At 41.6% G+C, this 20,898-nt stretch overlaps 1 protein-coding gene across 5 annotated transcripts in view; it reads right to left on the bottom strand.

Annotated features, from left to right (window-relative positions):
- Positions 1-20,898, bottom strand: part of RAP1GAP2 (RAP1 GTPase activating protein 2) — a 551,082-nt gene that overhangs the window by 74,741 nt on the left and 455,443 nt on the right. For 4 of the 5 annotated variants that reach the window (XM_075263831.1, XM_075263830.1, XM_075263834.1 and 1 more), the window contains 4 exons: positions 16,947-16,982; positions 10,241-10,285; positions 3,580-3,612; positions 1,732-1,941 (listed from right to left, as the gene is read on the bottom strand). In XM_075263831.1, the coding sequence (XP_075119932.1) occupies positions 1,732-1,941; positions 3,580-3,612; positions 10,241-10,285; positions 16,947-16,982 (324 nt within the window). Of the gene's footprint in view, positions 1-1,731; positions 1,942-3,579; positions 3,613-10,240; positions 10,286-16,946; positions 16,983-17,704; positions 17,714-20,898 lie in introns of those variants that run through there. The other variant, XM_075263835.1, reaches the window with a different exon arrangement.

The following is a 20,898-nucleotide window of genomic DNA, read 5'->3' as shown; positions in this document are numbered from 1 at the left end:
AATCTGGGGGCAGAGATGTGGGGACATGAATCTGGGGGCAGAGATGGAGAGGACATGAATCTGGGGGCAGAGATGGAGGGACATGAATCTGGGGGCAGAGATCGAAGAGGGACATGAAACTGGGGGCAGATGAAGGGTGTATATGAAACTGGGGGAGAGATAGAGGGGGGACATATAATTTACGGGTGACTGTAGGAGGATTATACTGTGTGTGGCCACATGAAAAATTAACGAGTGGGTGGAGTCAACACAAAAGTGGGTGGGGCTAAATTTGCCGCGGCGCACTACGCGCGCCGCACATTTTGTCCCTCTTTCGGTTCTTCAAAAGTTGGGAGGTATGCACTTGGTTGTGCATTAAGGATAGCACGCTTTAGTGCTTAGCCTATATATTACTATAATACTTAGCATATATATTAAACACTGTAAGTTCAGCTGATAACCAAATATTTATTAGGGCTCCACTAACAGCAAAGGACAAGACAAGAGGATCATGCTTGTGGAATTCTTTATTCTCACTGGAGATATGTTTTTTTTTTTGTAGATTGGTTGCGGCCTATCCCCCTCTCTACATCAAAATAAACATGTAGACTCAGTATGTTTATGGTGGGGTCTGGACAGATAAGTCCCGGCCAACTGTCTTGTGCCAACATCTCATGTCCATGACAAAGAGTGTATATGACCAGTATAAACTCAAAGCTCTATCTTTATTTCTGTTTAATGCTGCATGGCAACACAGCTGCTTTCCTCTATGCCTGTCTTCTCTTCCTCTCTCTGTCAATGCCTGTCTTTCCTCTATGCCTGTCTTCTCCACCGCCGCAGCTGTATACGCCTGGGCTGGAATCGCATCCACTTGCACTGGGTAGTGCGCTCATATAGGGTGTTAACTGGCTGTATGATAATACTGAGATTTATTCTGCTGATCCACTTTGCAATTCTCACCAAATTAGTGTATCCAGCTAACAACGCTATTAATAAACCCTGTCCACACCATGTCGGCATGGTCTCTGCCTCGTATGATTGTTGCAGCATTTCAAACTGAAATTTCAAGTGTACCTCCAGCTATAAACAGCTTTTCATATAGGAATAGTACAGGTGAAAATAAGAAACTTTGTAATCTATCTTATTAAAGAATTATGTCGTCTTCTTCACTTTTCAGGCAGTTACTTTCTCCATATAAGTCTATGAGGGGGTATAAAACACATTCAAATAATTGCTGCTGTTACCCTATGCTAGGTTGTTGATAACAGACTAGGAGTGCACAGCATGAGGCAATAAATCAATTAACCAGTCAGCTGGAGAATCTTATGCAACCCTTCCCATCTCCATAATTGTGTAAGGCTGAATACGGAGACAGATATAATGTAACAAGCAGTCAGACTGAAGATAAGGAGCAGGAGAACAGCTTAATAAGTGCAGAAGGAAACAGATCTCCTTAGTAAGATCTATTAGAAAGTTTCTTATTTTCACCTGTACTGTTCATTTATAATAGTTATTTAGAGGAGATACACTTTAACAGCACAACATTGATGTTTGCCTTTTTTCCCCTTCATATTCTTGTTCACTGTGTGTTCAAAGCAGAACTGAAGGTGTGCATTATAATACAGGCTATCCCATAATAGTTCTATAATTCAATGCATACTCAAACTTACTCAACACTACGCCTTCTGTATGTAGATTATATAGAGCTGTATAATAGAAAAAGTGGGGAAAGTATTGGGTAAAAGCACAAACCTTCCCCAGGAAGTGTTTTCTGTACGCCCGAGCTGAACCCTTATACTCTAGTTTATATCCATATGTGCTGGGGCTCATGGGTTCTTCCTCTTCATCACATATACTACTGTCTGAAGATGTTGGCGTGCTTATATTTTCTGGATCTTCTATCCAATAACCTCCAAACTGAGGCAGAATAATGAGCGGGTAAGTGGTGTCCTTCTCCAGGATCTACAAGATAAAGAACATATGGGCAATGAAATGCTAGCATTCTCTATACTGGAAACAGTTACAATGAATATTCTTTCCTATAGTCGACAGTCAATGTAAATGTGTGTCTGCGCAAAGCTTACTAGAGGAGCATCTCATGAAACCAAGAGATTTGGATCTGGTATGTTGTGAGAAAATCTACAAAATGGAACCAATGACGCTTTAGGGGTTTGCAGGACCCATATCAATTAAAAGAAAGGCAAGGGTCCAAGGAAACAGTATTGTACACAATTGCAAATTACACTTTTAACCCCTTAGTGGAGAAAAAAAAGAAAGAGCGCAGGACCTATACATTGGTGGAGGACAACACAACCTCATTGATAATGGAGACACTATACCATCCTTTATTATATTTCCTAGAGTTCCTTTATATCCAATAGAAATTCATAGCAGACTCCTCGAACCCTAGCTGGAACTTTCTTTACTCTGCGTGAACATCTTTTTTTGTCTACATTCACACAGCTCTATGAGAAAAGCTTTAAAGGGGCTCTATCAGCGAAATCAAGCTGATAGAGCCCCGCATGCGGCTTCTAATGCTACTGCGCATGCGCCCAGGCCATTTTTTTATAGCAATGTCAGTTCGCGAGCGCCAGAGGAAGACGGGACCCGAGGACATCGCAGGAAGAGGAGGCGTGGATGAAGAAGACGGCGCCCCCTGAATGCCCGCCTCCTGTGCACGATGGGTAAGTTAATCACATTCTGTTTTAGGGTTTTATTTTAAAACGGGTAAGGGGGGGGGTAGTTTAATATAACTTTACCGGTGCCTGAATAGCCTTTTTAAAGGCTATTCACGCATATGTGGGGCTCTATCAGCATGATTTTGCTGATAGAGCCCCTTTAACTTCTAGACCAAGCATTTTGGAGCACATAATATATGAATATGGCAGCATTTCATTTGTATCTATTTAGATGTTGGAACAAAGACACAAACTTAAGGGCCCTTATTCTGGCGGATAAGATTATCTACAGGTGACCGCTAAAGGAAAGATCGAAGACTTTTGTGCATACAGATCACTAGCATGTACATCTATGGCATAATCTAGGAAATTAGTCCTGCCTGCGAAAGACATTAGGTCCGGAAGAGGAAATTGGTTACAAATTCTCATTAGATAAAATTTGGTGGCAAAAACTGCATGTGAAAACCAAACCCAAATATAGACTGGCTAGGTTATACATATACAGCTCTCCATATTTAGTGGGTACGGAAAGTATTCAGATGACTTTAAATTTTTCACTCTGTCTTTCATTGCAGCCATTTGCTAAAATCAAAAATGTTCATTTTATTTCTCATTAATGTACACTCAGCACCCCATCTTGACAGAAAAAAACCCCAGAAGTGTAGATATATTTGCAAATTTATTAAAAAATTAAAAACTGAAATATCACATGGCTAACTGCTTCAGGCTCCAGGCACTGTATAATATACAGAACAGAGGTATCACTGATCAGCTGATGAGCGGGATTGGCCCGTGGACCCTGCATTTATCACATATATATGGCCTATCCTAAGGATGGATCAGAAATAAAAAATAAAATAAAGGTTGTGGACAACACATTTAATATAAGACTACATGTTTGTAATGCTATATAAAAGATTACCTCTTCAATGCTGGGATATGGTATGTAGTCATCCTGTAAGAAGAACAGATAATAAGAGTTTAGTACTGACTCAATAATATAGATAAAGTATGAACCTTTTCATTAGTCTCCATCCTATAGTATATGAATCCATTAAAACAAAATAAAATATACAGTCCCAATTATTATTATTGTTAGTTTATAGAGCACCATTAATTCCATGGTGCTGTACATTATTATATTAATTCCATGGTCCTTTACATTATTATATTAATTACATGGTCCTTTACATTACTACATTAATTCCATGTTCCTTTACATTATTATATTAATTCCATGGTGCTGTACATTATTATATTAATTCCATGGTCCTGTACATTATTATATAATTCCATAGTGCTGTACATTATTAGATAATTCCATGGTCCTGTACATTATTATATTAATGCCATGGTGCTGGACATTATTATATTAATTCCATGTTGTTGTACATACACTTGTCTGTTTTGCTCTATGTTCTTTTCTGCAACTGACGTGAACTGGGACATGCTGCAATTTCCAAAACCACAGTGTGTCCGTGCTGCGGTTTTTCCCGCAAAGTGGCTATGGGATTCACATGGATTCCATCCAGTTTGCAGATACCGTAAAATGCCATGATTTTGCCTGTGGCATTTTCGCTGTGGGCAAATCGCAGCATTTCCAGCCTGTGGGGCTCCGGCCTAAGGCTTAGGACCCACTTTGCTGAAAACCTGATTTTTTTGTTGTTGAAGCTTTTGCTGTGGTTTCCTTCAACCAAAGTCAGGAGTGGCTTCAAAAAGGATGGAAAATATAAAGGAAATACATATACTTCTTCCTTCTGCTAAATCCATTCCACTTCAGACTTTAGCTAAAAGAAAATGGAGCAAAATCTGCAACTAAAAAGCAGCTTTTCCGCAATGTGGGGCCTCAGCCTTAAGGTGTCGTAAAGGATTAGAAAAACATGGCTTCCATAAACAGTGCCACACCAGTCCACAAGTTGTGTGAGGCATTGCAACTTTAACCAGACACAAACCATGTACAAACGTGATGAAGTTTCTAAAAGAAAACAGACGTTTCACCAATTCTATACAATGCCTGTAAGAGTTTTGTGAATCTTTCTTAGGGCTCGTTCACATCTGCGCCCCGGTCTCCGTTATGCAGGAAACGGAAACCCGCAGGCATTTTTCAAACCCATTCAAATGAATGGGTTTGAAAAGTGTCCAGCCGTGAGCGTCGGTGAGCGTTTATGCTCTCCGCGGCTAAACCAAAGTTGAACATACAGGAGTTTGTGTCTGGTTTTAAAAAAACGGTTTTGCCGTTGAGAGCATAAAACGCTGTACAGTGACACCATCTGCAGCAAGATGATGCTGCAGCTCTTTGGAGGTGGTCTGTGGATTGTCCTTGACTGTTCTCACCATTCTTCTTCTCTGCCTTTCTGATATTTTTCTTGGCCTGCCACTTCTGGGCTTAACAAGAACTGTCCCTGTGGTCTTCCATTTCCTTACTATGTTCCTCACAGTGGAAACTGACAGGTTAAATCTCTGAGACAACTTTTTGTATCCTTCCCCTGAACAACTATGTTGAACAATCTTTGTTTTCAGATCATTTGAGAGTTGTTTTGAGTAGCCCATGATGCCACTCTTCAGAGGAGATTCAAATAGGAGATCAACTTGCAATTGGCCACCTTAAATACCTTTTCTTATGATTGGATACATCTGGCTATGAAGTTCAAAGCTCACTGAGGTTACAAAACCAATTTTGTGCTTCAGTAAGTCAGTATAAAGTAGTTAGGGGAATTCAAATCAATAAAATGATAAGGGTGCCCATACTTTTGCACCGGTCAAATTTGGTTTAATGCATATTGCACATTTTCTGTTAGTACAATAAACCTCATTTCAATCCTGAAATATTACTGTGTCCATCAGTTATTAGATATATCAAACTGAAATGGCTGTTGCAAACACCAAAATATTTAGAACAAAAAATGATTAAGATTAATAGGGGTGCCCAAACTTTTTCATAGGACTGTAAGAAGACTTGATGTAGGTGCAAAGAGGGTGGAACAACACAAAACATATTTACAAGCTCTATCAAACTACAGTTAGGAGGGGTTGTGTTGTGCCTCAATAATACACGACTCTTCATCATCCCTCTATGATATGAAGCGCAGACAATGTAATATCCCGCTGTGTACAATCTCACTCACATTAGGAATGCAGGAAGCAGGTTGTAAAACAAAGTTGGGCTTTTATTAAGCCAGATGGTGAAGCAAACTATTCACAATCCCAACAAGTTGACTTTGAAAGTAAATCAATAATAAGAGAACTGGGAATTCAGACAATTTGCTAAAGAATGCGCGCTATCATTTATATAAGCAGAATAATGCCGCGCCGAAGCCATGCCAGCAGCCTGGTGTACTCCGCATACTCGCTAAGGCCAGGTTCACACAATTCATTCCAACATTGTTTTTTTTATTGCTTTTTAGCCATTATTTTGTTCCTAAAACATGTCGAACAGATGTTAGTTTTACACAATAAGAGAAGAGATAAGATCTTTATACACAACTGGGACCTGTGTGTTTTGGGCTCAGTTGCTTTTTTTTTCTCCCAAAACGCATCATGTTTTCAACTTTATATATTTTAGGGAGTTCTAAATCTTCTAAATCCATTTCAGGATTCACTATTGCTTTTTTCAATTGGAATTTTTTTATTTTAAAAAAAAAGCTTTTATGTCGAGATATTGCTGTTACATACTTGTTATGGCGTCTCCTAGTGTTCTTTTACCTCCAAGTGGTCGCACATGCTCAGTAGCTCAGTCCTATTTCCTGTATATTTTTTTTTTACATGGGCAGCAAATGAATTTCTGTTATTGTATAGACCAGTCAATAATAACCAGTGCACTAGAAATGGCTTCTTTTCGTCAGTACTAGGAGCACATTATGTGGACACTCTAGGGTAATTGAAAGAACACCAGGGGGCACCACAACACATATATAGTAGTAATATCTAGACACAGGAGCTTTTTAAAGCTTAAACTTAAGGGCTAGTTCACCCGGAGTTACATGAATTCCACGTGTACACATTTCATCATGGCTAGCCGCAATAGGATGCCGATGCAGTGCACTGGAATCCTGTCGCGGCATTCCACTCCGGATTAGGGCCAAATGAATGGGCCTAATCAGGAGGGAGCCGCGCGCCACAGACGCCGCAGCTGATTGTACGCTACTAGCTAGTGGAAAAAAGAAGCGAGCTGCTCCCATTGAAGTCCATTCCGCCTCAAAATCCGCTGCCAAAAGACTCCGTGTGAATGAGCCCTAACTGCAAAGTGGAAGGAATTCTGCCTAATCCCAACCACACATTGCAGAAACTCACAGCTTGTCCATTATACCTACAGAAACGCTGGTGGTTTCTGTATAGGTATAATGTAAGTATATAGTGCTGAGGGAAAAACAGCAATATATTTCCTCTGCAGTTTTTCCCATAGTGCTTTTTGGCTGTGGCTCGCTACGTTGGGCCTTAGTTCCAAAGATTTACAAAAATACCACACCATAAAATACAACTGTCATTGTGATCAATGTTGCACTGTTTTTAGCGTGTCTTGGAATTGAACTGATGCTCAGCAGTCATAAAAAAAATAATCAAAGGGTAATAGTGGCTCAGTGATTTACTTTGCAGCGCTGGAGTCCTGGGTTCGAATCCTACCAAGGACACCATCTGCAAGGAGTATGTAAATTCTCCCCGTCTCAAAGATTTCCTCCAACACTTCAAAGACATACTGAAAGGGAAAATGTACATTGTGAGCCCTATATGGGACTCTCAATCTACAAAAAATTTTTTTAAAAAATCAAACCTTGAATATACCTGTGTATATGAACTAAATGAAGGTTTTTGTAGTAATTCACTTGGTACTATTATATTTGGCAGCCTTTCAAGCACATAGAATACAAGTCTGTATATGGATATCATCACTGCTATATCCCCTCCCAGCTCCCTGGCATCCAATCGCTGTTAGACTTCATTTATGTACAATTTTTTTGTGCCAGTTTTTCTGGATTTGCAATATATAGCATGCATTTGAAGTTTTTTCACTTACATATTGCACACTGCTAAATACTTTTAAGTTCAACCCACTGAATTAACTTGCTGTTAGATATATTGGAAAGTGAAGCTCAGAGATGACAGGAGCAAATAAGGAAGCAACTGCGTGTAGGGTACAGAAGGTAAAAGAAGTTTCAGATACAATTAGATCAATTTTATTACAGTCCCCATGGCACATATCCAGAATGTTCATTTTTCCACAGCTCTCAAAATACATTTTAACCTTATATACACCTCAGGACATATAAACCGCCTCGATAAAGGGTCAAAAATGGGCCACAACGTGACCTATTCATCTCAATTTTCCTAAAAGTAGATCATATTTTTAGCGCTGGCTTAGAAAATAGACTTCAGATGGTTTTACGGTGACTACAGATATTTCTGAATATTGAGAGGATAATTTAGATTCCTTAAATAGCTCCTTAAAGCTGACATGAATCCATCTGTGCAATGATCGGCTGAAGTGTCGACTGCATTTGTACTGCTCTTTGAGAAGTGTGATGAACTGAGATGTAACTGTCTGATATAGTGGATATAATGAAGATACGGATTTATTGCCTTCGCGCCGCTCACGCCTGGTAATGTCTTGGAGAAGGAGCGCTGTCTGTCTGCTTTCTTACTACCCTGAGGATTCTAGAAAAACAACATTGGCTGCTGCCGATTCAGAAGAATAGTGAAATTGCCCATAGGGGAATATTTAGGAGCCATTTTACCAGCCTTCCAAAAGCAAATTTTGGATTTTATTATTATCACGTTCCAGTGTGGAGACCACAATAGAGTCTCAAAAGTTCACTGTTTTGCCTCACACTGAAAAACAGCCAATGCGGAGATATTTTTAGACATACTGAAGTTTTTTTTTATTATTCTAAGTATATTTTAAAACAAATGATGACTAGAGGGTATATATTATACTACGTGCATAGTTCAGCTACTAAATGACGCCTGCACAGAAGGTCACCACATAACAATGCAAAGGTCATAGCAAACTGCAAAGTGAGACAAGAACAAATAAAAAATAACACCATGAATAGGCATGGCGAGAACAGGTCTGTGGGACCAACCAGTAAAAGAACAGAGCCTTCAGAAGATTAGGCCTTATTGGCTTGACTTGGGAGTCCGTCCATGTTTTTTCTGAAGGTATACAGAATAAACTTATAAAAGGCTTAGCAATGAATGGACTAAAGGAATTGGTGCACAGAAAGTTAGGCGGTCTATAATGACTAGTGGATAGATGATACGTGTCTGCCTTATAACACAAAAGTAAAGAGGTTTCTCAAGACCCCTTATATAGGTCATCAGTAACTGATCTCTGGGGGTTGACACTTGGATCCTGCTCTGATCATCTGATCCCTTTGTCAGAAGATGTATACAAGGTATAAGGCCAGAAGCAGCTATGTCGCTATTCAAGTGAATCACTGCAGTCCACTTGCTACATTAGGGCTTTCGCTTCAAAATCCGCCCCTTTACAATGGTGGTCTATGCAGACCGCCAGGCTTCTTTTTTCCGCTAGCGGCGGGCTGCTGCTAGTGGAGAAAAGAAGCAACATGTCCTATCTTTAGGCGGAAACCGCGGCGCGCTGGGCCACGGCTTCCGTCTAGTGGCAGCACCCTCCTGTGTCGGCTCATTCATTTGAGCTGACATAGGAGAGGAAAGCCGCGACCGCGATGGTCGCGGCAGGCGGGTTTTGACCAGAGAGAGACGCGGCTCGCCGCAGCTCTCTCTGTATCAAAACCTGTGCAGACGGTGCACATGTGAACTGACCCTAACATGTAGCATGTAGTGGAGGCGCCAAGGGGACTGTAGTTCTGCTCATGTACCGGTATACAATTTCCAGGAGCTGGATCAGACTGGTGAAAGGTCCAAGTGTAGACCCAATACACAAGGGGTCCTTAACAACCCCTATTACTTCACTCACCATATAGGATGGGGGGGCGGAGTAGACTGACTAACCCTAATACTAATTCAGTCTAGGAAAGTCATCCAAAATATACTGTAGTTTTCTACCTGTATCAAGCAGAAACTGAGTATTGAAAACCCTTTTACTGCCTCAAAGCTTGCTGGGGTAGTATCATGTTTAACGTCTTAGGTTTCATTACTACGTTTGGCAAAAAATAAGAAAAAAAAAACATGAAATACCGGACCTCAAAGGTCTTTGGCTGATTTCACAAGCGCCTAAGGGATCTCTATGACACTGTTAGTTTGGGACATTAGCAGCCTGGTTATGATTTGCAGCAGTATTGTAGGTGCTAAAATACGCCGATATTATACAAATGTGAGACAGGTCTGAATCAATGCACAAACAAGAGATTTAGGGAACAATTCAACCCCGCTACTGAGTCAGATCATAGGTTCATTCTCTGCTATGGACATGATACTTATACATAACATCATTCCAGTGCTGATCGTAATAATCCAGCTACAATGGCGACATCAAAAAGACCAAGAAAAAGGAGTGCCGGGGATGGAAAAACAAGGATATTTATTGTTTCTCAAGATTATGGTCACAGCTGAATGAGTAACATGGGACCGGTAGATAGTCGTCACGCTCTTGCTCATTATCCACCCACCTTATTTTTTTGGCTGCCACTTTTCTGCTCTTCCAGTTTGGGGGCCTATGAAATAGTAAAAAGAGAATGAAAAAAATTATGTTTAATTAGACTGTCCAAGAATAAACTTCATAATGGATATACTGTATGTGTCTTAGGTCACTGCGGGGGTTTGATGACCCTTCTGATACCAGTATTATAAGTGGTAGGTGGGCTCCCAAACTGTTCAACCTACCCCCAAAATCAGATCAAAGATCAGACCCGCTTGTAACAGGCCAAAAATCTGACTGTGTATAAGAACCTATAGGGAATTTCAAAAATAATATTTTCCTAACATAAAGTTATTCTATGAACAGACTTCTCTATGAACACAACATTGTCTCAATGGAACGTTACCATTTTTGGTGCATTTTATTGCATTATAACTTTGCATCGGCCGTGCAACATATTTAATAACTATAGGTCATGGATCGTGGGACACGCAGTTGATGTAGCTTATCAGTAACATCAGTACATGGACACTGCCATAGAAAGGTTAACAAACAATAAGGTACTGTAAATTCATTTATTACATTATGACATTGTATTACACACATCAAAGGCAGCAGAAAATCTGCCTAAAAATATTATGTCTACATTGACTGATATAAAAATACCCTCATCAAATAGGTGTGCTGTGTGTACTAGGCTGATCCGCAGCAGCTGGGACACAGAACTATATTCCACAGAAAAGGTGCAGCATATGTTACGGCAATTTCTAAAAGTTTTATTCTAACTACACGGCAAGTTAAAATGACAAAGCTCAGATTGCTCTCTGCCTTGGTCTGGACTTCTATTGATGTTGTTGATACTGTTGTAGATCTGTTGTTTGGCATGAACATCTTTCTAAGCACCAGCACCTCACCCCATAAAGATTATTGTTTTAGAGAGATCTGCCTTTAGTTACTGTCTATCCATCTGTTTATGTCTCAGAAAGACACGAACACTAAGTAGCAAATTTTTTGGCAGCCTAAAATTTGCAATGTATGACCAGCTTTAGGCAAGCAGAGGTTCCTGCTAAAGTAAACTAGGATAGTCTACTTTATAAGAGATTGTATAATTGGTAGGAGAATTGGAGAGATTATTATTAGTCTCCTAAAGGGTTTCTATCATTAGAATCTCGTTTTTAACTAAACCCACATCAGAATAGGCTTAAGAAAGGTTCGTCTACCTGAGCTTGAAAAAGTGCGATAGAGCACGAAACAGCTGTCGCTCAACCTTGAGTGTGCCTCCTCCCGCATCTGTAATTTTAACCTGGACTGCTAAAGAATAAATATACCATTTTTACGCATCTGGGTGAGTGCCAAGTTTTTTTCTATTTATCTATGAAGGCTCTTCTTTCTCTACCCTTAGATGTCTTCTCCGCACTGCTGTTCGGTATATATTCCCGATTTCTTCATTATGCAAATGAGCTCTCTCACAGGGTGGTCCACTGCACTCAAACAGCATTGGGTCCATCCCCTGTGCTGCGAGAAAACTCTCCAGCACCGCCTTCTTCTTGTTCTGCCCCTCTTCTCTCCTTTTCGGCCACAGGAAAATGGCCGACTGCGCATGCTCGTCGGCCACTTTCCCTGTTGCTTCTCTTCGGTTTGGCCAAAGGGCGCAGTCAGCCATTTTCCTATGGCCGAACAGGAGAGAAGAGGCGATGACATAGAACAAGGCGGTGCTGGAGAGTTTTTCTCGCAGCACAGGGGACGCCCCCAGTGCTGTGAGAGAACTCATTACCATAACAAAGAACCTGGCAATATATACTGAACAGTGGCACGGAGAAGACTTCTAAAGGTAGGGGAAGAATAGGTTTTCTTAAGGCTAATCCGACATGGGTTTAGCTAAAAACGGGATTCTAATGATAGAATCCCTTTAAATTACAGCAAATTAAATGGAAAGTGCCCCCTATTGTTTTATTTGTTAAAACCTGATAATGAAATAAATCTCTTTTCCTAATTTTCTTTTAATTTCTTGATTGTAGATTTTTCTGTATTCTATTATCTTTACAGAATTATGGGGGCTGCCATCTTGCCTGAGCTTCTCCTCTGCACTGCCAATAGCATTCAGTGATATGCTTTACAGCAACAATAGACTGAAGCTGACTCATTGAGATCTATGAGAGAGTTTACTAGACATACTTTGTGCTGGGGGGGGGGGGGAGGGGGTAAATAAGCCGTGACATCATCTATTGTCCGTAATGCATGTAATGATGGGTCAATGGGTTTATCTTTTATCAGTAATCCTGTTTGTGACGGATGCAAAGAAAACACCTATTTAACCTGCAAATTATCAGTCTACTATTAGTGGTTACAGGATCTAGTTTGTGAGGCATTTAGTGTAATAAACCTCTCCTATTGGGTTGATACGGTACAAGCATTATTTAAATAAAATAAAAAATTAAAAAACTTCCATAGATGTGTTTTATAGATTTATATTAGACATTGATGCTGACATACAAGTTCTGCTGAAAGACCTCTCATAATAAGTAGTATTCTCCATCACACAATGCTTTTCAGGGCAGGGGAGTTTGACGATTAATTCCCACTTGTGATCCAGTAGCAAGCAGAGAAATCCACTCGTGAAGCTTTTGAGCTGGGTGCATGCAGAGCCGTATACTTATGAGGCTTTCAATAGAGTTCCATTGAAATAACCATCTTGAAAGTGTACATCATGCCTCATGAATGCGTCTGATCCAGGATGGATGTCGACTCTAAGAAAGCCACAGTACACACACGTGTTTGTCTACAGCCGGATGTATCTGTTTTCTTTTTTTCAGAGTTCGTTTAATGATGATAAGGCTTTATTCACATTTCCTTTTTAGGTATATCAAAGATATATTCCCCAACACATCCATGCATACCCAGTGTATTGTACTGTATGTCCTGGACATCACACAGAAGGAAATAGCTGTTTGAAGACAGTAGTTCCTTCTTATCCTACGGGATGGATAAGATGTCACCTGACAGCTGGTCCTTTTTTGAAGACAGCACTGGTCTTTGTGCTTTCAAACAGCTGACTTCATCTGGAGCAGAGACGAGATGGGTGAAGCTATAGAAGTTGTTACTGCCCGGACAGGACCGTGAGAGGGTCTCAAAGGTCCATCTGTCTCATAAAATATGCCACTATTCTAAATGGCACAAGGTAAGCAGCGGCCACATTACAGATTTTGCAGTGGGGGCCATGAGGTTCAAGCTGTGCCTCTGAGAAACAACAATCCTCCGGACTTAGACAGTCATAATAATCCTCAGCATGAAAAAGACAGCCCAGGTACAACCTTAGAAGGTAAGGAAGACTGGCCACTCACCATCTATAACCATTAGGATGTTGTGTGACTGTGCAAAGCCAGGTGCAGGGTGTAAAAACATTACACATTACCTCTATGTAGTCTGCATAAGAATCATTGACTCAAATACTGATCAAAACACTGACGTGTGAATAAAGCCTAATGCTAATAAAACTTTGATCTCCTTTCGTACTGTATTTCCTTTGATGGCTGTCCATTTGTACATTGTAAATTTATAACCTCTGCCCTCTGGTGCACTGGGTTGAGACATATTCATGATTTATCATATAGGGCCCTTCATTTTCAGAGTGGAGGAAACTAGCCTTTCAATGCCAAAAGTAGCATTTGTTCAACAGCACATAGGCAAAGAGAAAGGCTATGGCACAAAAGGGACACAATATGTGGGGGCACTAACTTGTCAATAAGCCTTCATGGCGATCTGAGCCCAAATAGCGAAGGAAAGGGAAATGCGAATACTGTTAAAATATACAGATCAGATGTGACTGACAGTTGAGAGGAGAAGTTGATCTTTGGCGCCAGGGCCTGTGAGCCTTTAGTGACCCCCCTACATGGAGAAAGGTTACCTGCACCAATCTCATCTACTGAAGCTCTTAAAGCCATTAAGGCAAAGTTGGCTAAATTTGCTGATTTTAGCAAGGCCATCCACCTGTGTTGTATATGGGGCCTCCTGACACTACTTTACAGATGATATGGGGGAGGGGGGAGAATGACACGGCATGCTGAACGTTAACACCTGAGCCCTTTCTTCTCAGGGAAGATAAGCTGCAGAAAGTGGTGCCTGACAGTGACTGACGCCCTCTTCCTTAAACACATGCACTATCAGACCAGCATGCATAGGTATGGAGACTTAGGGTCCATTCACACAGGGGAAAAATGGTGAGGAATTTGGTGTGGAATTTCAGGGCTGAAAAAAAGCCTCCCATTGACTTCAATGGGTTCCATTTTCTGCTAGCTTTTTTCAGCGCTGAAATTCCACACCAAATTCCTCACCATTTTCCTCTGTGTGAATGGACCACTAGGAGGAATACAATTTAAACAAATGGTTTGTAAACCGCTATTGAAGGTGTATGGACAGTTTCAGATGACCATGATCAGTTACTATACAAGATGTTCTACTAGAATAAGTCTCAGGATACTTAAAGGGAATGTTTCAGGGTGATTTGTGGGCGTTAAATCACCCACAGACCCTTATGGACCGGGGTATCCTAAATCACCCTATGAGAAATTCATCTGTGCCCGCAATAAAAATAAAAAAGTTTTATACTCGGCCTGCTGCCGTACCCCTCGTGCGAGCGCATTTCTTCACCAAAGCTAGAGGAGTACATGTCAGCTTAATTGCGCAGCCCCGTACCTCCAGCACTTGCGCAGTGACACCGAGGTATAACCTCCCTTGGCTTCACTGAAGAACTGCACAGGCATAGGGAGCTCCAGAAAGAATCTGCTGAAACTCATTGGACACATCACCAGGCAAGTATAAAGGCTTATATTTTTTTATTACGGGGACGGACGACTTTACAAAAGGGCAATTTGAAATACCAAACCCCGGTCTATAAGGACCTGTGAGTGGTTTAGTGTCCCAAATTGACCTGGCAGGTTCTCTTTAAAAGGAATGTGTCGACAGAAAATTACCTATTTTTAATCAGGTTCTGTGTTAAAAATATTTTTACAGAATTTTTGGAAAGATTTTAAAAATGTTCCATGTTTAGAAAATTTCTAAAAATCTAGAAGTTCTGATTCTGGCTACTAAGCCAAATAATGTATTGTAGTCAATTCTGACCGTTTCTATAAGAGATATGTATTTATTAAAAAAAAACAATGGTCCCTTTAATGTCACAAAATGCCACATCCATAATTTTGATATTAATATCTCACCAATATTTGCAGGGTGCTGTGTTATATTAGAATATCATGCACAATATAAATGACTTTTTACTGCACCTGGCCCAAAATGTCTGTCAAAATCCAATTAGTACCTCTAATTTCTCAGCAGGGCCCCTAATGAACACAATGTTGTACCCTCTGGCTATCCTGGGTAACACATGCATGAATAATTACAAATGAGAGACTGTACAGATACGTGACAAACACCGGGAACAGAAATAGGAATATACATAACAAATATTACAGCTCATTAATCCTTTACAATGCTGCTCTTCACTGCACAGTAACTATAGGCCGTCTTACTAACAATGGCCAGGATTACTAACTTCATTTGGTTCTAGAGAGGAAACTAGTTGAATATTTAGGATTTCAGGGAGTCCTGAGGCCTCATGCATGTGGACTATATATATACTTATGGGCACCAGGGCGGTGCCACTGGTGCCACTGTGATTATTTTCTTGTGGTTTGTTCATTGATACTTTGTTATTTATCGGGTTGTATAGTATTCCTTCTGATATCACTGCATATGTATTAGACCCCCATAACTGGGAGAAGATCTGTGCTCCATAGTAAATCAACTGAGCTTCATATCTTGAGTGTTAAAGGGATCATATCATTAAAAGTAATTTTTTTTGTCCCTAACACGTAGGATTAGCCTTAAGATAGGTTATTCTTCTCCTACTTTTAGATGTCTTCTCCATGCCGCCGTTCATTATATAATGCGGTTTTCGGCAGTATGCAAATGAGTTCTCTCGCAGCAGTGGGGGCGGTCCCCAGCACTCAAATAGTACTGGGGGCGTCCCCAATGCTGCGAGAGAACTCTCCAGCGCCGCCTCCATATTCTTCAGGAACGGGTCTTCTTTGCGTCTTCTTCCTGCGATGGCTTCAAGCTTCTAGGCCTTAGGGCTAGGGCAAAGCTGACTGTGCATGACCGTTGGCCACAAGAAAATGGCCGCTTGTACAGTAATGCATGCAGAGTCGGCTTTGCCCTAAGCTCAAGGCCTAGAAGTTTGAAGCCACCACTGGAATAAGAAGTATGAAGAGCCCATTCCTAAAAAAGATGGAGGCAGCGCTGTAGAATTCTCTGGCAGCATTGGGGATGCCCCCAGTGCTGTTTGAGCGCTAGGGACCACCCCTAGTGCTGCGAGAGAACTATTGCATACTAACGAAAACCACATTATATACTGAACGGCGACATGGAGAAGACATCTAAAAGTAGGAGAAGAATAGCCTATCTTAAGGCTATTCCTACATGTTAGGGACAAAAAAATTTACTTTTAATGATAGGACCTTTAAGAAGATGCTCTTTTACATATTTTGTCTTGGTTTTTATAGGTTTTATAAAACTTGATGTGCTCCGGAATTGTAGGAAAATGTTAAGTTTTAACATTTATATACATCATGAACGATGACTTTTGTAGACTTAAGTTCACTCGTATCCTATGATGTGCTGAATACTGAAGTAACCACATGCCATTGCTTCTTGGTTTTCAGCATAGAAATCAGATTTCTTACCTGCATTTTTTCCAGCATCTCAAAAAACTCTGCAGACTGAAAAAAAAGAGAAGAGACAAACTTAGTGGAAGGTACAGGAAGACATGACATTGTTAATAATGTGAATGACAATACAGAGGATATTTGACACTTTGTGATGTCGGTTTCTTGTTAGTCACTCACTTGCCCAATAACAAGAGCGTATCACTAAACAGACACCTATACATAGGACACCTGAGTACTAAATGGGTACGTTTGAGAACCACATAACTAGGCAGAGTTGTAGCTTAAGGGCTGTTTCATCATGGACGGCTCCCTGCTTCACCATTGTCAACTCATCTGTACCCAGAGGATGTATTGAGTCAATGTGATGCAATAGTACGTGTGTTCTACTGAGAACTCATAAGAAAAGAAAATTATGAAACACAGTAAAAATTTACTTTTAATAATCCTCTTTAAGAGTCGACCAACAAATAGTTATGTAAAAGAAAGCTCAGGAGGCTCCAAACATGGTTTAACAACCTAGGTGGGAGTTTAGAGGCACAACAGATATAACACCGCGCTGAGGTCAAACCTAACCCCAGCACATAAACCGCTCGGGAATATAACCATAGGGTAGACCCACCAATGAATGATGCACAGCGACCTGTCTTGCTTAGTGCCAAAACATAAAGCGTATAGAGTCGCGCCACAAGGACCATAAATTCACACTTGGCGATTTATATCACCACTCCCCATACACAACTCCTCAAAAAACTGGTTGATGAGTCAGTAAAGACCGAACCCAAAAAGTGCTGACTATCTGGCTAACTCAAGTGCTTACATTACACTCTTACAAGTAATCTACCTAAGTCGCATACACATTGTCACAGTCTCATACATATCACAGCGTGACGCGTTTCTATAAGGAGAATAGTCTCCGCTCATCAGAGGCATAAACAAGAGGACTAACAAGTAGACAGACAAACAAACCGCCCTATAAAGTTAGAGCCCAAAAGTATTTTCACAAGAATAGGTGCGTGACGCCTGGCCAGCCGTGATAACTGGCCGCACTGGACATCGGGCAGAACCCGATATATACACATCATGTATCAGTCTTAATACTGTGAGCATTGGCGCAGATGTGCCTGAATTATAAAGGGGCTCTACCCTCTAAATAATTCTGGTGTATTACAAGAGTTCCCATCCTAGCTCCGCTCCATGCAAGCAAAGTAGCAGGGGTAGTGGAAAAAGGACAAATGACAAAGGGGTATAATTGTGATGCAAATCTGGCACAAGAACGTTCAGAAATTGCCCCGATTGTTTTTTTATAGAACGATGAGTCTGATATGCTTCATGATATTGTAACTTCCATAACTTGCAGGGTGAATATCATCCGTGTTTCATAACTAAAGGTTAGTTGCAGAGAGTTTCCTGCAGTCTCAAGGATCAGCCCAAACACTCAAACATCCTATATGGAAATAAATATTTGCACAGTACTGACTGGTGTCTATAAGCCTAAGGCTTTAGCATGTGGCATTAACCTCGTAAAGGACAATGTAATCTCATGAGAACGCCTTACACTCATTATTTGCAATTACGATTTTCTACTTATGCAGTGTACTGATTTAGAATTAAAGGGGTTTCCCACAAAAGCATGTAACATGTAGATCAGTGAAGGTTCAATCACTCAGACCCCAACTGATCCCCTATTCTGAATGGGGCTGTGGCTGGAGTCCTTCAAATAGCAACAAATAAATTATTGACATAAGTTCAATGCTAGGCCCAAGACCAAGAATTTCAGGTTCATATAAGTTAAACTCAGCACCAAAGATACCACGGGCTATGTTTTTTTTTTTTTTTTTTAAGAAAATCTGATCCTGAGGAACACATATAGCAGGGCTTCCCACTGATAGAAAGTCCAAGGAGCCGTCCGCCCCCTACTTCATCATCCAGCTGCTTTCCTTGCTCCCAGTGTTTTGGGAGCAGGAGGTGCAATATAGTGACGTCACTTACATTGTGTCTTTTGCTCCTAAAAGACTCCGGGAACAAAGAGAGGAGTGATCGGGAGGAACAGCAAAAGGTGAGTAGAAAGGTTTTGTTTTTTTAAAAATGTTTTCTTTTTAATATATACAGTGGGGCAGTGGCGTAACTACCACCATAGCAGCAGTAGCAGCTGCCACAGGGCCCGGGACATTAGGGGCCCGGTGACAGCTGCTACCGCTGCTATCATTATTCTCAGAGGTCTTTTCGGTCCCCCGAGTATAATGATCGGGGCCCCCTGTTGGTGGAATACTTTCCACCAACAGGGGGCCCCGAAGCTGCAGCAATGGCTGAGACACAGGAGCTGCAGCTCTGGCTCCTGTCAGCGCTGCAGGACGCTCTCCCTCTCTCTCCCCCCTCCCTTTCTCTGCTGTCCTCTGCCCACCAATGAGAGGAGGAGGCGGGGCTTATCCCTGCAGAGCTCCTGCCGTCCGTCCTGCACTGGAGAGGAAGAAAGGAACAAGGAAAGTGAAACTAAAGCTACACAGGTACGTACTGGGGTTACTTATTAATGTCAGGCATATGGGGTGATTACTTGTGTTTTAGTAACTCCATGTGCCTCATATTAATAGCAGTTAACCGCATCATCTCCCTCACATTACCCCTGTGTGCCTCACCATAAGAGTTACTGATATGTGAGACATTTGGGGGTAATAATAATGAAGATACTTTATTATTACCTCCATGTCTCTCACATATCAGTAACTCTTATGGTGAGGCTTACAGGGGTTAATGTGAGGGAGATGATGGGGTTAACTGCTATTAATATGAGGCACATGGAGTTACTAAATTGTAATGCACAGGACCAGATTTTTTATCCACAATTTGTCCTGGTATAGCAGTCAGCGGGTGACGTGACAGTATTTAGTCCTGTAGGGGCCACTATTGGGTATAATACTGTGTGCAGGGGCCACTATGGGACATAATACTGTGTGCAGGGGCCACTATAGGGTATAATACTGTGTGCAGGGGCCACTATTGGGTATAATACTGTGTGCAGGGGCCACTATGGGGTATAATACTGTGTGCAGGGGCCACTATAGGGTATAATACTGTGTGCAGGGGCCACTATTGGGTATAATACTGTGTGCAGGGGCCACTATAGGGTATAATACTGTGTGCAGGGGCCACTATTGGGTATAATACTGTGTGCAGGGGCCACTATTGGGTATAATACTGTGTGCAGGGGCCACTATTGGGTATAATACTGTGTGCAGGGGCCACTATGGGGTATAATACTGTGTGCAGAGGCCACTATGGAACATAATATAGCGCGCAGGAATGCGTAGGAGGGACTCGGTCGAGATCTTCGGTGTCGGGGGGGGCCCCATGTCAAAAGTTCGCCACGGGGCCCCGCCATTCCTAGTTACGCCACTGCAGTGGGGGACACGAAACTGGAAGGGGAACATGAAACTATGGGGGCAACCAGAGGAGGGGGTGCCATGACACTATGGGGGCAACCTGGCGTGTGCGTGGACATGAAACTGTGAAGGCAACACGAGAGGAGGGGACACATGAAACTGTGAGGGCAAGCTGAGTGGGACATGACAGTGTGGGGGTCTTGATACTGTGAGGGCAACCTGAAGGGGGCATAACACAGCGGGGGCAACTTGAGGGGAAGGGGTGACATGGTGGGGGTAACCAGGGGGTGGAGGAACATGAATTTGTGTGGAAAACCTGGAGGGGGACATGAATCTGTGGGGGACAACTTGGAGGGGAACATTACAAGGGGCATATCTTAGGAGCCACTGGAGGGCCACTGGAGAGCCATTATACTGTGTGAGAGCCACTAAGTGGTGTTATACTATGTGTGGACCATTGAGAGAGCATTATAATTTTTGCAAGTGAGATATTTCTAGGCAGTGATGATGGGGGGCCCACTTCTGAAATCTTAGCACAGGGCCCACCAATGTGTTAAATCGGCCGTGGCTCCATAGATTATGGGCGTTAT

The sequence above is a fragment of the Leptodactylus fuscus genome, chromosome 2, assembly GCF_031893055.1.
Source record: "Leptodactylus fuscus isolate aLepFus1 chromosome 2, aLepFus1.hap2, whole genome shotgun sequence".
Taxonomy (NCBI): domain Eukaryota; kingdom Metazoa; phylum Chordata; class Amphibia; order Anura; family Leptodactylidae; genus Leptodactylus; species Leptodactylus fuscus.
This window is presented reverse-complemented; position numbering and strand designations above follow the sequence as displayed.